Raw genomic sequence first — 16,262 nt, 5'->3', positions numbered from 1 at the left:
AAATGTACCACTGATACTGATTAGTGTTAACAAAACGTACCACTGTTAGTGATTAGTGTTAACAAAATGTACCACTGATACTGGTTAGTGTTAACAAAATGTCCCACTGATACTGATTATTGTTAACAAAATATACCACTGATACTGATGTGTGTTAACAAAATGTACCACTGATACTGATTACTGTTAACAAAATATACCACTGATACTGATTAGTGTTAACAAAATGTACCTCTGATACTGGTTAGTGTTAACAAAATGTACGGCTGATACTGATTAGTGTTAACAAAATGTACCTCTGATACTGGTTAGTGTTAACAAAATGTACCACTGATACTGATTATTGATAACAAAATATACCACTGACACTGATGAGTGTTAACAAAATGTACCACTGATACTGATTAGTGTTAACAAAATGTACCACTGATACTGATTAGTGTTAACAAAATGTACCTCTGATAATGGTTAGTGTTAACAAAATGTACCTCTGATACTGGTTAATGTTAGCAAATGTAACACTGATACTGATTAGTGTTACCAAAATGTACCACTGGTACTGATTAGTGTTAACAAAATGTACCTCTGATACTGGTTAGTGTTAACAAAATGTACCGCTGATAACAGGAAGCAGCCCACGAGTTCGCAGGTCTCTGCACCATCGAAACTTTCCATTGTAACATCAAGCGTGTTGGAGCCCTTTTTTGCCACGGTGGTTGATTGTGGATTAACGATTTTGTATGGTGTGGGTGATGTTTATTTCTGTATTCGGGATATTATCATAAGCTGAGGTGAGACCCAATGCTTTGCTTAGTTGATCTTCGCTTATGGATGGGTATTATTCCACAACGACAAAGTTATAACATGCCTTGTTATCGATACGGTCAAACCATTTGATCACGGAAGATGTATTTTACATTGGTGGATACCGAGCTGCGATGGTCTTCTTCTGTCCAGGATTTGTTTACTTACCTTCCCTATTTCATATTTAATGGATTGATTAGTTTGCACGATGGGTTATTTACAAAGTTTGGTTTGTGGTCTTTTGAAGTTATCTCTTTTGCACTAACGTCTGGTATAATAATAAAATAATAAATAATATAGAGTTTATATAGCACTTGTTATCCACCAAATGATGCCCAATGACGCTCATAGTCAACTGGAATGTTGATGAAACAGATGAGTTTTCAATCTGGATTTGAATGTGTTAATATTTGGTGCTGTACGAATGTCATTTGGTAAATGATTCCATAGTGCCTTCATGAGAGAATGATCGGTCACCATATGATTTAATTCTGGTTGTTGGTACTTTGAGTAATTGCTTGTTGCTAGAGCGAAGAGCTCTACCAGGATTACTTTGTTGTATGAGATCCGAAATGTATGGTGGAGCCAACTGATGTAGAGCTTTGTAAGTAATGAGGAGTATTTTGAATTGGATTCTGTGAGTGACTCTGGAAGCCAATGCAACTGTTGGAGTATTGGTGTTATGTGATCAAACTTTTTTGTGCGAGTAATGAGACGAGCACCACTATTCTGGGCTCTTTCTAACAGGTTTAGTTGTGCAGTTGGTAAGCCATATAGCAGAGCATTGCAGTAGTCCAGTTTAACGACAAGAGTTGAATGAATCAGCTTAAGGCAAATGTCAGTAGATAAGTACTGTCGAATTTGTCCTATACATCTAATGTTGAAGTAAATACTTCGGCAAGTGCTTATAATATGTTTTTTGAATTGAAGAGTATAATCAAATATAACTCCAAGGTTGCGTGCAGCTGCGACTGGCTCAATAACTGTATAATTAACATGGATACTGCTGACAGGGATAGGAGTATGGATACATTTGGATCGAATGAGCAAAACTTCTGGTTTTCCATCGTTGAGCTGTAGCTTGTTGAGTGTCATCCACTTCTTGATGTCATGTAAGCAATGTGTTAGCTCTGGCTGAATGCTAAATACAGTTGATTATCATCGGCATAATGGTGATTATGTTGACGAATGATCTTACTGAGGTGAGCTATGTATAGCGATAATAATAGTGTTCCGAGCACTGACCCTTAGAATACAACCGAGCTCGGCCAATAATAGTGGCCATTTATGGTGATGGATTGATGTCTGTCTATTACATACGGTGTATATATTGTTACCATAGTGACATCACGTACACACATTTGGTTCACATGACGTTGCTGTATTATTTAGAATCAGCAACTTGCATGTTCGTGGAATTTCACATTCTGTTAATCACGTGATCGTGCCAACGCCTTAGAGTTTTATTGTAGAGTTTGTAAGATTTTGTGAGAGAAGAGAAAGAGGCAGCGAGGGCCGGGGTTACCCCAGCTGACAGTTTGGATGAATAAAGCTTGATTATCTGTAATGAACTAATTTGTATTTCTTTGGGTCAGCCTTGCATCTCTACATGTAAGTGTTATCAGCTAAGCGAGTCAAAGTTTCCTGGACACAACGCTTTGTTCGCAACAAATAAACGATATTGTTTTGCTCTGTAGTCCTCAATACATAAAGACGTTTTTGAAAGATTCTATTATATTCTGAAATACGTACGACTACAGACACACACAGAAGTCAGTTTGCTCGACATTGCCTCCACCCATATACGCCATTTTGACTTTACAGAAGCTTTTCATTACTAGAGGGCGCAATTTACACGAACGGTGTATTGGTAGCGGTTATACAAATAAAATAAAAGAAAACAAACGTTGTCAACAACATGAATCTGTCCAATATTTGTAAAAATTAAGATGCAAATTATTACAATATTACACTTATATATCTAGATATCTAGCCGTCATATTTAAAGCAGTCCCGTGTTCGAAAAGACACAACAATTAATTTGTAGTGAAATACGCGACAGAGCATAAGTTTCAAACTATTTTTTCAATTTCATTCGAGAAGAAATTAATTATTACATTCATTCATTCATTCATTCATTCATTCATTACACAACAAATTTAGAACACTTCCCCGGGTATTTAAAACCAAAATTATTATTGAACTGTAAGGCCGTTACTGATTGCCTTCGAAAAATGTGTACCACTCTCTCCACCCAGTGGTGGGTTAGACGAGTTGAGAGAACGGAAAACCGAGAAATACTCTTCCAGCGTAATGATAAAACTGGTAATCTGTCGCCTCACTGCGCTAATTAAACCATGACCACATACTAATTAAAAATATATTATTGTTATTTATTATGCAGGCTCCAGACGAGATGATTAACTTATTTTGCTTTGAATAATCGACATTGTTTTTTTATTTGTCAGTTACACTCATTGCGCAGAAATTGACACATCACAATCGACAAAGTACAAAAAAGCAACAACATAGAGCACAATTACATATCATAATATTCAACGAAAAACCCTCATTTCAGTACAAATTTGGTTTTTGTTCAGATATAGGATGAATTTCAAATCATACCCATTAATATATCTGTCGACTTACAACCAGTAAACCTAAATATGTGATTGTTATTATGTTTTTGACTACAACACACAGTAGAACGTCACTTAGTTCATCGATTGTGTTAGTCAACTGTCTAACGATATTTCACCTGTGCGGTACAAGCAACTGACAGGCAGGCGTCCGCGCTAATTAATTGCTAGTAATATAATAGCTACACACGTAGCACGTGACTATATGCCATTAAAATCATTCTTGTCAATAAACACATTGAAAATGGGATAAACATCTGGTTGTACAGTAATGTTGTCCCGGGACTATTGGACCAGGCTGCCGAACGGCGCACTGCAGTGACTCTATGCATAATGAACTCATACCTCGAATTTGATACTTCCGAATTCGAGATGACAAAACGATTATTAACTGCAAAATAAAAAGTACATGAAGATTTGGTGAATGATTTGGTGTCACGGTGAATATTTGTAACATCACCGTGACGGAGGCAAATTTTCATATTCACTTCATTCGCAATTAATATTTTTTATTGTACGGCTATGAACGTAATTTAAAACGCGACAATGTTACCTAATTTCGTCTCACGGGGTATCTATTTCATGGCTTGTTAGGAGATGCGATATTTCCAAGAATATCGGAGGTGTTTGAAAACTAGGCTCATAGAGTGAAGGTTCAATTAAATTTCACCATTGGAATTCATACACCCAACACTTGAGTCGGAAATAAGTATCATAATGCGGTTATTTCGAGAATGCCGCAAACAAATGCACTCAGGCGTTTTATGTATCGGTCGATACTTACACTGAACGTGTATATTTTTAATAACCTCACATCATAATCCATCATCGTAATTAATAATGATAATTGCGACATGATAAACTCACTGGTTACAATACAAGTAAATGCAAAAATGCGTAAGTAATGTCAATATAATCTCACTTTATTAATTCAAGTAATATATGTGTTATATATAATTAATATTTTGTAAAATAGTCATCTATGTAATGATAAACATATTTACTTATATTTTGATAGCTTATGTCGAACCTTGCAAAAACCGCACCGCACCATCACGCGATATCATTGTGTTTACGACTACAGTTGTGATTCTTCTAGAATAGTTTGGGTCGTTCTCAGGTTTGATGACGTATCTTGTACACCGCACTCACAAATTCGTCTGAGTTCACGTTTAAATCGATCGTACTTGAACAAATAAATAAGTGGATTGACACACATGTTGCAACACGCTAGAACCAGACACATATTATAAATGAAGCCCTCATACGACACAATTCCCGAACAGACGTGTACAAAGTTGTACACAGTGAGGGGAAGCCAACATAATGCGAAGGAGACAGTGACTACGATGAACGTTTTCACGATATTTGTGCTCGCTTTGCTCCATGATGAACCTTGCGCTACTGTTACAGCATCGTTCGCCGAGTTTGTAACAGTTATTTGACGCTCTTTTTTCTTAAACATGAGATATATATTGATGTAGGCATATGACATGCATGTCAGCGGTAATATCACCATAAAGAATACTTCGACGATCAGCAGACCAATTCTTGATACGATTTCCGCTGGTTCGCATCCGCCATTCTTGTATTCCATTGTCAACGGCCAGTACAGCTCACAACAGATGGCATAGATCCATTCAAACAGAAACACAAGCTTAAAATTAATCTTCTGTTGATTATTATGGTATCTGATCGGGTGAATGGCGGCATAGTATCGATCTAAGGCGATCAGGGTAAGATTCGTGGACGAGGCTATCCAAGTAGTATATTGCAACATCTCAGACCAGTATAGTTTGCAGTACACGGTGGCAGCTGTGGCATTATATGTAATTTGGATTTGCGGAACAACGTAAAAAAGGGTGAAAATACACGATGCGATTAGATCGACAATCGACTGGTTGATCACCAGCAGACGAACGTTGGAATTGGACTTGTTCATACGCCAGACAACGAAACATGCTGCGGAGTTACCGACGATTCCCAATAATGAAATAATAACTGCGCAGACCAACTCTGGAAGGGTTTTCACGTTTGCCCATGATAAATTTGCGTCGGGATAACTTGATAAGCCGATGCTCGAATTGAGGTCGATGTCCATTGTGCGGAGCGACTTCCACTCGTCATATACGCTACAAGCGAGGTGTTCGAAATGCTTGGCAGTGCGTGGGTTGCTAGATCTCAACGAATATGATTTATGAACACAATACACGATCGTATATGGCTTATAGTAAGAGAATGTTTAACTGTCGATTGGGGATGATTAAAACGTAATGTTAAAAAAAATGTAATCGCCCACTTATAAAAACCACTGAATTGGAACATACTGTATAAAGGTTAATAAACAAGTAATAATAAAAAAAAATAATGTTAAAATTGCTAAATAATATAGTAGTACACAACAATTCAATAAGTTACAATCTAATTGATCAATTGCAAACAAAAAACAATGCCAATGCCTGTACGCTTGAACATTATTCCATTTCTTCCAAAAAAATCTTGTTGTGCCCTTTCTGACTGAAAGTAGTAATTCATACTTTTTGCTATATCTCATCGCTGCTATAGCTATGTTAAAATTTGGCAAATCTTTTTTAAGCTTGCTGTTGTAAATACATATGTTATGATAAGTATATTATTAATGTGATTGAGTTGAGTTTTTTTTATCTCCCAAGATAATTTGTGTGCTTGTTAATTTATTTTGAATTCTTAAGGCCTTACCCCAAATATTGCCCATAAAACCTGTACTGCTTCACACTCAACAAATAGATGAATTAATGTTTCTGTAGTATTATGACAGAACTTACTAATGCTGAATTCATATGGAATAACATTTCATTTGTATAAAAAATATTGTGGCTTAATTTCCACTGAAATTCGGAATTTGTTGCAGATTGTAATTTTAAAAGGCAGAGAATAAATAAATGTCCAGTCAAGGTAAGCTCCAATGAAAAGATTATTAAAGATGGTCTGACTTTTGGCAGTGACAACCAGATTGCTCTGTTTTATCATTATTCACAGTTAGCCCAGACAGCAAGGCAAACTGACCCAGGAGAGAAAGAATATATTCTGCAGATTTAACAACTTGTACAAAACATGTTAAATTATAAGCAGCCGTTTTAATCCCATGTCCCATAATCATATTGCTATGCACATTACTACTTTGCTACAGGGTGACTAGAACAATTTCCTGGGAGAAAATAAACAATACCTTACCCCCTAGAGAGACCAAAATATCTGGTGGATTTACCTCTGTTCATAATGCAACCAATCGGGTTTGAATATAAAGTATGTACCCACTTTATAAGGGAAGGGCCATTAAATTAATTTTGTCGATGCAGTCAAACATACATTTCCATTCTAGGCTTTCGAAAGTTTTTTGAATATCAATCAATTGCCATTAAAATACTAGTTTCATTTATATCGTCTGTGTATAACCATAACCCCCCCACCTTCCACAACACCGTTTTGTTTTATGAATTAATTTCCGGCGTAGCTGAAATTTATATATTTGTTATTGTGTTTCAGGACAGAAGGATTACCAAACGTGTCATTTTTTGATGAAGCGTTATGCCAAAGCGTGATAGAGCGCTCAAAATTCTAATCATTGCGTTATGTGTACGATTCAGCATTCTTTTTTCAGCAACGCGTTTGAATTGTACAGTTATTTACAGTGGTGAGACCTAATAATACTCCCACACACTAACGAGATAATGATATTAATAACATATAAATAAAATTCATAATAATAATACTAATCTATGTTTAATGGAGAATTGAGAACACAAATGGAAGCCTTGCGTAGTAAGTATTTATAGTGTCGATAAAATTAGTTGTGACTTTGTGATGATTTAGTGGTATCAATTAAACATATTAAACACCTACGCCTTGGTGACATCACATGATTGGTTCAAGAGTTGAATGTCGATCCTGGATTTTAACGCCAACAATGTGTGTGGTCACCTATAGAGGGCAATACACACTTGCCATATTTTTATTCTGGTCTACATGGTTCAATGTAGACTGGCAAAGTCGGGACTTCTTTTTTGTTTATTTTTAGAGGTTTTGTTTAGAGATTTATTTTTGGATTCTCATGAAATTATCAGGAGGGCTGCCCTTGATACACATTAAACTTGCAGAGATGTGGAACTGGTTGCCGTATCCTCGGGGGCGGAGCTACGTCACAAGACGTTCCACGTTGCTAAGACGCGCATCATGTATTTCTATCGGCTCTGCGCGCTGCTGTGAAACGCCGGTCGAAAGGCCGGTGAAAATAGCTAAGTTCGAGAAAACAACACAAACTCAACTTTGAAATAATCCTGAACAACCAAATTTATATATGTTGCACATGTAGGGGTAATCTTGTTATACTGTTCAGGGGAGTTTCAACAATCATCCCAAAGTACCGTTTTCTGAGAGTTTTCGGCCTTTATTTTCACCGTGATGGTTGCCAGGCGATGAAAATGCCCGGATCTCTGCCCTCGAGAATAAGTGTAAGTAGCTAATAAAGTATGGGCTCTTGGCGGAGTGCTTTCAAGTTCTAGTTTACTATTTTTTCGTTGAAATGACTTAAATTGGTGGACATTTTCTTCGAAAAATAAGAAATGTGACACATAAATTTAGCTGGTTTTAGAGTTTCCGATTTTATGCAACGCCATATTAGTTAAAGGGTGGTGGCCGTCGCGCCACGAATGTGCAGGATATGAATTTATACCGCCATATGAATATAGTATCATAGTGTTGCGTACATCAGAATGTGGAAGAAATGAGATGACACCAACATTTATACACATAAATTACGAACCGCTGCGTGCCCCGTCATGTGCATTGCGTTTTTCCCGCTTATATAAAAACTTACAAATGTACTTACCGCCTTATCGAATTGTTAGCACAGCTCAGAGAGTAGCCTGACATGTGGGCTGAGTGGCGCCTTCGCAGGCCGAACGGCATCAGACCTCACTGTGTTGGGTTTGGAGCACAGCGGAGGACGCAACTCACGCGACCTCGTCAGGCTACGCAGAGGGTTATTGATAAATCATTGTGTTTTCAACACAAATCTCGCTCATACTCCTTAAACATTGGCTTTGTGTGGTTAAAATGAATTCAAATAGACGTGTGTGCCATGTTTGGCCAGGGCACTAAAAACTATTATCTGGAGTAAGGTACAAACAGGGACTTGAGAAAGAAATATTTGTTTCAAGCGCATACCTACTTTGAAATATCGATCAATGGGCAAAACAAAGGGTTCCTCGTGATCAGTGGACTCTGCAGTAAAGTCTCATATAGCGTTGAAACAGAGTACCACTTTCTGTTCAATATAACTGATATAATATGAATGATACATTCGAATAAATTGCATGTGTATGGTAAGTGTAAGCCAGTGGTGGTCATACGAAAAAAATCGGCCTCTTGATCGTCAGAATATTTTTAAAGTTTATGGCAATAACACCTTTGATATGCATGTCAGGATATATTTCATGGTTAGGAAGAAAATACGTAAACTAACAGTTAGAAATTCAACTACAACGCGTGTATCATCCTTGAGCAAAGCGAACAGAGATATCGTTTACAGCCTCGTCCGTCTTTTGCTTGCTTCCCCTTACGCTGTGTAACTATTTAATAATTTATTAAGCTACACAAGTTTGTCCAACTCCCTGTGTAACAGCACGGGCATCGAAGAGTTGTTTCGGGCTGTACTTCTGTCTATTATTTATCTCATTTGTTATTTATGAACATATTTATTATTCATATCTATTAATGAACGACAGCCGCTGTAGTTCTCGTGTACTCTCGTTAGAGTAACTATAGGGATATTCGGTAAGTTTACCATGATTTATTTATAATAACAGACTTATCCGAAGAGGGGAACCACATATATTTGCCATCGAGACAATTCCTTTTTTTTTTTAGTAAATTTAAATTTATAGTTTAAAATATGGATAAAATAGATAATTGTTTTCAAGTCTACTTGACATACTTGCCCGCGATTCAATGCGTGAGTGGATGCGTCGAGGTGTTTGCCTCTGAAATATGCTTGATGGGATGACGAATTGTCGGATAGTGCACACTTTAATGTACATTGGCTGGACAGGATATTATAAAACAATAATAAACGACGTTCTGCACCACAAACTCCAATATATCATAATATTATTGACATGAACGTCTACAGTGCACAAATACAATTTCAATACACTTATAAGCGACAGTTAAACTTTGCACGAGCACGTATTGTGAAGTAGGCTTGTTTTAATTAGAGAGAAAGCGCCAGTCTGGCCGATTCATTCGTTTTGTTTAGATTTGAATGAGAGTGATATCAAATGAAAAGTACAATGAAGTATAAACATGATTCCTTGAGTTTTTATGAATATTTATAAATTTGAATAACATGAGGTGCAGTAGGCAGTGACGTCATTTCAATTATTCTATGGGCCAATAGAAACCTCCCGTTTCAGTTTGAATTGTGTAAATAAATTCGTAATGATTTATAAAACGATCAAGGGAATGGGTTTGTGTGGTGGCGACAGTATGCCATAAGACTATTTCAGGTATTTAAATCCCCCGCGATAGCGCCTTTTTAGTAGTTTTACGCCCAAAATCCGACTGGTGAGCCAGCTAGTCCGTTGTGTGGAATACCGTAGCCCGTAACGTGAGTGCGCGTATCGCTGGTACGCAGACGTCACGCTTTCTCGCTTGAAAATAAATCTGCTTTCATTTCTACGTCACAAACCCGCATAACCGGGATAGTTGCATGCGATTTCGTTACCGAAATCAACGTAAAAAATCTATGCAGATTCATGGACGACAAAATGTAACAATGACGTAACTCAATGTCCAAATATGGGTAATTAGTAGTTTTACGCCCAAAATCCGACTGGTGAGCCAGCTAGCACTGGGCAAAATCGTTGATATACGATTGTATACGGAGATATACATACTTGAACTGGGAAGATATCCACTTATCATCTCAAGCATCAAACGTATGATTAACTACTGGCTGAAAATAAAACATATGGATGAAACCACTCTGATCTCTGAGGCCTACAAACTTGGCACCAATTTGGACAAAGAAAACGTCAGTAATTGGACCACAGGCATAAAAAAATTACTGAACCTTTTGGAAATTAGTGATGTTTGCGAAAAAACCAGTATTATCCCATTAGCTACAAAAAAACTAAAAAATATGTTTGAGAAACACTGCACAGAAACAATGCATAATGACAATAAAGGCACTAATCACAAAAATAAACTTCGTACCTACAGACAGCTGAAAACTGATTTTGCACTTGAAATATACCTTGAAATTATTAAAAACCCCATCCACAGATCATCTATGACTAAACTGAGGATAAGTGCCCACATACTTCAGATTGAAGTTGGGCGATATCACAACATAGATGTCTTAAATAGAACATGCCCTGTCTGTGACTCCAATGAAATTGAAGATGAAGAACACTTCCTCTTCAATTGTAACCAGTACAAATTTGAAAGAGATGCTTTGTTTGAAAACGTAAACTTATCCGGTAATCTGAAAGCACTTCTCAATAACAAAAATTCTGAAACCGTCCAAGCAATTGCCAAGTTTATCAGCGACTGTTTCAATAAAAGAGAGAATTTCATGAAAGCAATTTACCAGCTGCCTCAAAATAACACCAAAAAATATTTATATAATAATATTTTCACAGTATTACTATTTATTTCTTTTTTATTATTATTATTACTTATGTATTTTATTGTTCCTTATATCCTTATTGTATTCTAATCTAGATCCCAGAAGGGATACGATATCAATAAAGGTTGTTATTATTATACATTTTGTGTATATTCACGGTATACGTTAAGTATACGCAGATATGAGTACGTATACAAATCGTGGAATATACGTACATATGCGCTACGTATTTTTATGGTTTCTTTCACACATGCCCGCCTTGGGTGGCACGCAGCGTATACGTACGTATTTTACATGCATTCTCGTAGTACAATTAACGTTGTTTTACGAAGTCTGTATATTTACGCATACGTGGAGAATACTGTGCGCGTGGAATTGTCCGGTTTTATTTGGGATCGCGGCCGCCAGTATTTATAATAAATAATTACCGGAACTGTCGACTCGCATGGCGTCTTGAATCGATCTAAAAACGTCTCTTGTTTTGCCGAGTACATGTAATTGAGAAATGGCTATGTACAGGTACAATTTAGAAACGGTTGTTACTGATTTCTAAATAAAAAAAAACATTTCCTGACTGAAGTGTACCATCGCTTTGATATTAACGTGACGTCTTCATTTGTTTCACTATACACTGGTGAATTCGAACACAAGACAGGAAATTGCACAATAGAATATACGTTGATTAATTGCAATATCATTCGCAAGCCTGAATGAATGCGAACAATACAGGTGTGAATATTTTGGCGAGTGTTAACATACTTTCCATTCGGGTCGTGTGCGTGTTTCTCGGGGCCGGCTTGTGGTCTCATACACGTGAATGTTGGCCGATCGGCATTTTGGTAAGAATAGCCACAAAGTCCATACCAAGAAAGTGAAATGAATTCTCACTGAGACACATGTAACAAAATTGGTCGAATTTGCCGTCATCGCTATTTCTAGGGATCGTTTGATTACGGAGTTTCATTTCTAATCCATTTACCATCGTACGCTGCGTTATTTTCAGAATCCGATCTATATCACCACAGTCACTCTACTATTGACTGTGATATCACCACATACACTCGGAACACATACAGTGAACAACGCTAAACATCGCATTTTCATTTCAAACAACTATGGATATTTCTGGCTGGTACTCTTTGCAGTGACGTTCCGGATTTGCGAACACAATTCTCATTGTCTTCGTTGAACCATAGACAGTCTATGGTTGAACCTGCTATGTGGTACTTGGCAACATATTAGGAACTGTGTAAATGTTTGTGAAAACTAGACTGACGATTCATGTTTTAGTGCATTCACATCACGTGACATCGATTGACATCAGTTAACTATTCATGCTTAGCAGCGCAACGGTTTACCGGTTCATGTTTTTTTTGTACCTTTATTCAACAAAATCTTAATTTTAACTTTAATTATTGTCATGAATATAACATTGAATAACTGCAGTGATATTCATAGCCACATACATCTACTGTTTACTGCAGCGAGAATTGCAAAGAAATAATTCATATTGTTTAGAAGCCTATTTATACTTGGGTCACGACGATCCTTTTCCGAATCTGTCTGTAAACTTGTATTTTGTTATCAGGTTTCATTTATAAATTTAAATAAATGTTTGTCTCTTACTATCATTTGAATTCCTAAATACATTTTACTAGAAATTTTCCGTTTTCCGTAGTCTATGGTGTACGTGAGAGATACTCCAATGGTGCAGTCTCTCGTTCGGGTATATATATTCATTTCATCTTTATTTGTGGTAGAGTGTCCCACAATTTTTTGCGCGAACAGGCGTCCGTATAACACTGTCCAAAATAATGAGAGCGCAATACACTGGTTGGACGTTATCATTATGGGCTGAGTTGGAACCGTCGTCACTAACAAATCAAACACTACGTTTTTAGTACGTACAGAATAGTAAAATAACAAATATCTATATTACTGGTGGAAATAAATTAATAATCGAACATGATGAAACTGTGAAATGTCGAATGTCGCAATCGCACACCCCTACTAACAAAATGCTATACGCTAACGTGACTGAAGTGATGAGCCCTTTTGAAATCAGTTACGTAATTGTTGCATTAATCCAGGAACAAGATGTCCCATTTCCATCGTAGTTGTCGATTGTCTGACGTTCAGCGTTCAGGATGATCTCATCTTCACCAAGTCAAAGTTTATTCGGAAGTTTTGATAGATCTCGCCCACAGTCTTCAAGCATCTCGGATCACCAACATTATGCGATCTTTAGTTACAAAAGTAAATCGTTTAAGCAAGGAAGTCATGGCTACATCAAAACAGACAGAAAAAAGCATGCTATTTTAAAAACCGAAACCAAGTCACCACAAGAGAATAATATCAATCTTTTAGAAGTTCTGAAAATCAGCGTGTCCGGATTGACCCTGCAGTATTTGTGTAAGTTGTGTTTAACTTTCAGTCGATGTAGCGTGTCTAGCTGTGTTATTTCAAACACGCATAGAAAAGTCACTGTTAAATTTTTCACATTTAGTTCATACCATTTCATTGTAACTATTATAACTTGTATTCAGTGGATCGATTTTGATTACAGCCTGTAAATCGCTATATACGCAATTTTATTTTAAGTGTCAGAAAAAAAGTAAGTATGCGAAAGTCGAAAATTGATGTCCGATCTAATTAATTGACCTCTTCACCCAAATTACTAGTAATTCATGGTTGCCTGGTTATACCATGTGATGTCCGTTGTTCCATGCTTTTGTCTGATCCTTCATTGTTTTCAAAGGGCTCTACTCAAATTGACAAAGGGCTCAGGCTGTTCAGCAATTAACCGATACGGGCTAGTGTAAAGTGGGCGTTAGACTTGCATACAGTCTTTTGTTTTATTTTTTTATTAAATAAAATATGGTAGTGTATAAATGGCGATAGCGGTAACCCAACTTTCGTGGTAACCCGGCTCTCGCCATTTACACGCTCCCACTACCAACGAAGGAGCTACGACGCGATCCTCGAAACGTTGCCTGAACCAATCACAAACAAGAACAGACAATGAATTTTCGGATTAACACCTCTGTTAACACCCCCACGCTGACCAACGTATCCCCACACTAACGAAGAAATCTTTTGTCTTCTACTGACTTCCTGTAAGCATGTGTGGGTGGATGTAGTCATATAGCACTAATACTTCATACCAACTTGCATTTTAACAACAGTTTTATGTGGCATAATATTTAAGGCAAACATTTGAAATCACGGGATATGACCATTGCAATTAATTTTTTTTCACGCTGTCTTATTTATATTTTTTTATTTTTTTCTTGAATGTGTCAACGATTGTTCCAGCTACAGCTCGCGTGCATTTGTTATTCTTAGTGATTGGCTTGCGTGTTCTTAACAAATTTTCCTCCCCTATAATTTTAAAGATAAAATACATAAGTTATTACTACAATGATTAGCACGTTTTGATTTCGAGCGGGAGGTAGGTTTGAATCTCATTGCCCACTGTTGAGTCGGTAATATATTGAGTAAAAACTGTCCAGATCACCAAACATTATAATACAACACCTTTTCCTATTCTAATTTGCTTGACAAATCTCAATTAAACTGTTACATATTCTATTTTAGGTACTGTTACCAGAAAATGACAGAGAGAGACGAGAGTGTTTTTAGACAGCTTGGAAAAAACAAATAAAGAACCAAGGAGGAGATGAGTAAGTGTTAATTTATAGTTTTTATAATTTTGAATTCGTTTTATTCACTGAACGACTTGATTTTGGATTAAGACAACTGAGTGGCAAGGAGGCAACCGATCCGCATGCTCCAGAAATAAGTAGAACCACCATGTACCTGTCAAACCCCACGTGATTGCCCTAAGTTTTGATGACCAGCGTGATTTTTTTCTGATTCCTACCCAAACCCAAATCCTTTCAATATTTTTAGCTTATAACTGGAATTTTATTTCTTTTGTTTCATTGAATTTATAAATTACTTGACATTAAATGCATTAATTGTTGAATTTCGTTATTTCTGTTAAAGAAGTCCACTAAATTTAAACCACTTGAAATGAACTTATTTTTCACCTTCAATTAAATTGGAATTAAAACCCCATATGATTTATTTATGTATGTCGAGGAAGATTTGTGTACTTGTAAGTGTATGTATTGTTATTACAAATAAATACTAAATCACTTGAATCACAAATGTATGTCTTTTATTCCCACCTTTGCAATTACCCAAAAACAACTCCTCAATATTAATTAACACGAAATTGCATTAGTTGCAATGTGTTATCGTTTACCGTAGATCTTCTGTAAACGTTATTTCCGATTATGAACTGTTCACGTTGCCCTGATCCTACTTGTGTTGAACATCGAGTGGCCAAATATTTCATTGTGAATCACCTCCCACGTTTAATTTCCTGTGGTATGCGATCTAGTCTGATGCAAGTCACGGGAGAACAGTCACTTGTAACTTACAGATAAAGAAAGGGTTAATGCCTCGTTGCTGGCCCTGTGTTCATAAAAAAAAAGTCTGATCACTGGGATGGCCATGGGTGTGGCAATAACCATTTCTTTATCTTTACATGTATATGACTGTAACAGGAGCTTGTGATATTGCTAGGTTGTTGTATTGTGTTTATAAATAAATGTGTTGCGGTAGCAAACACGAGTAATACTATCGATACTTTATTTATAAACAAAATACTAGTACCTAGAAAAATTACAAGCAGGTGCGGCGTCCAAGAACCAAATTACTACGTGAATGATTAACCGGAAATGAAGCATGACCTAAAATATGTGACCTGTATGCAAATGTTCCTGAAAAATCAGCCAATAGCATGCGCTTTAAATATGCCGAGTATACGCAAAATATACGTAGATCTACGCCGATGTGCACTGGTTTATTGCGTGACCGTATACGCTACGTATACGTCGATCTGCGTCAGTATTAACTCTGTGCAGTGGTTTATCACGTGTCCGTATATACTAAGTATACGTAGGAATACGTTAGACAACATTGTTCTGCATTAGGTGTACGTTAATGTGCGCACTGTATACTTCCGGTCTGCGTAAATATACTGCTGTGTATATTTACGTATCAGTATGTTCCGAATGTGTGAATATACGTTGCGTATTCCCGGTACATACGTTGAATGTACGTGTGCGCCGACCAACGTA

The 16,262-nt window shown here is 36.8% G+C and overlaps 1 protein-coding gene across 1 annotated transcript; it reads right to left on the bottom strand.

Moving 5' to 3' along the window:
- Window positions 1-4,521: 4,521 nt before the first annotated feature.
- On the bottom strand, window positions 4,522-5,544 carry LOC102807556 (mu-type opioid receptor-like). The gene has a single exon (XM_006824953.1). The coding sequence runs from the start codon at window positions 5,542-5,544 to the stop codon at window positions 4,522-4,524; it is 1,023 nt and encodes a 340-aa protein (XP_006825016.1).
- Window positions 5,545-16,262: the final 10,718 nt, after the last annotated feature.

The sequence above is a fragment of the Saccoglossus kowalevskii genome, chromosome 10 (assembly GCF_978046115.1).
Source record: "Saccoglossus kowalevskii chromosome 10, keSacKowa6.1, whole genome shotgun sequence".
In the NCBI taxonomy this organism is placed as follows: domain Eukaryota; kingdom Metazoa; phylum Hemichordata; class Enteropneusta; family Harrimaniidae; genus Saccoglossus; species Saccoglossus kowalevskii.
The sequence above is the reverse complement of the archived record's forward strand: the minus strand, read 5'-3'. Positions and strand labels throughout refer to the sequence as shown.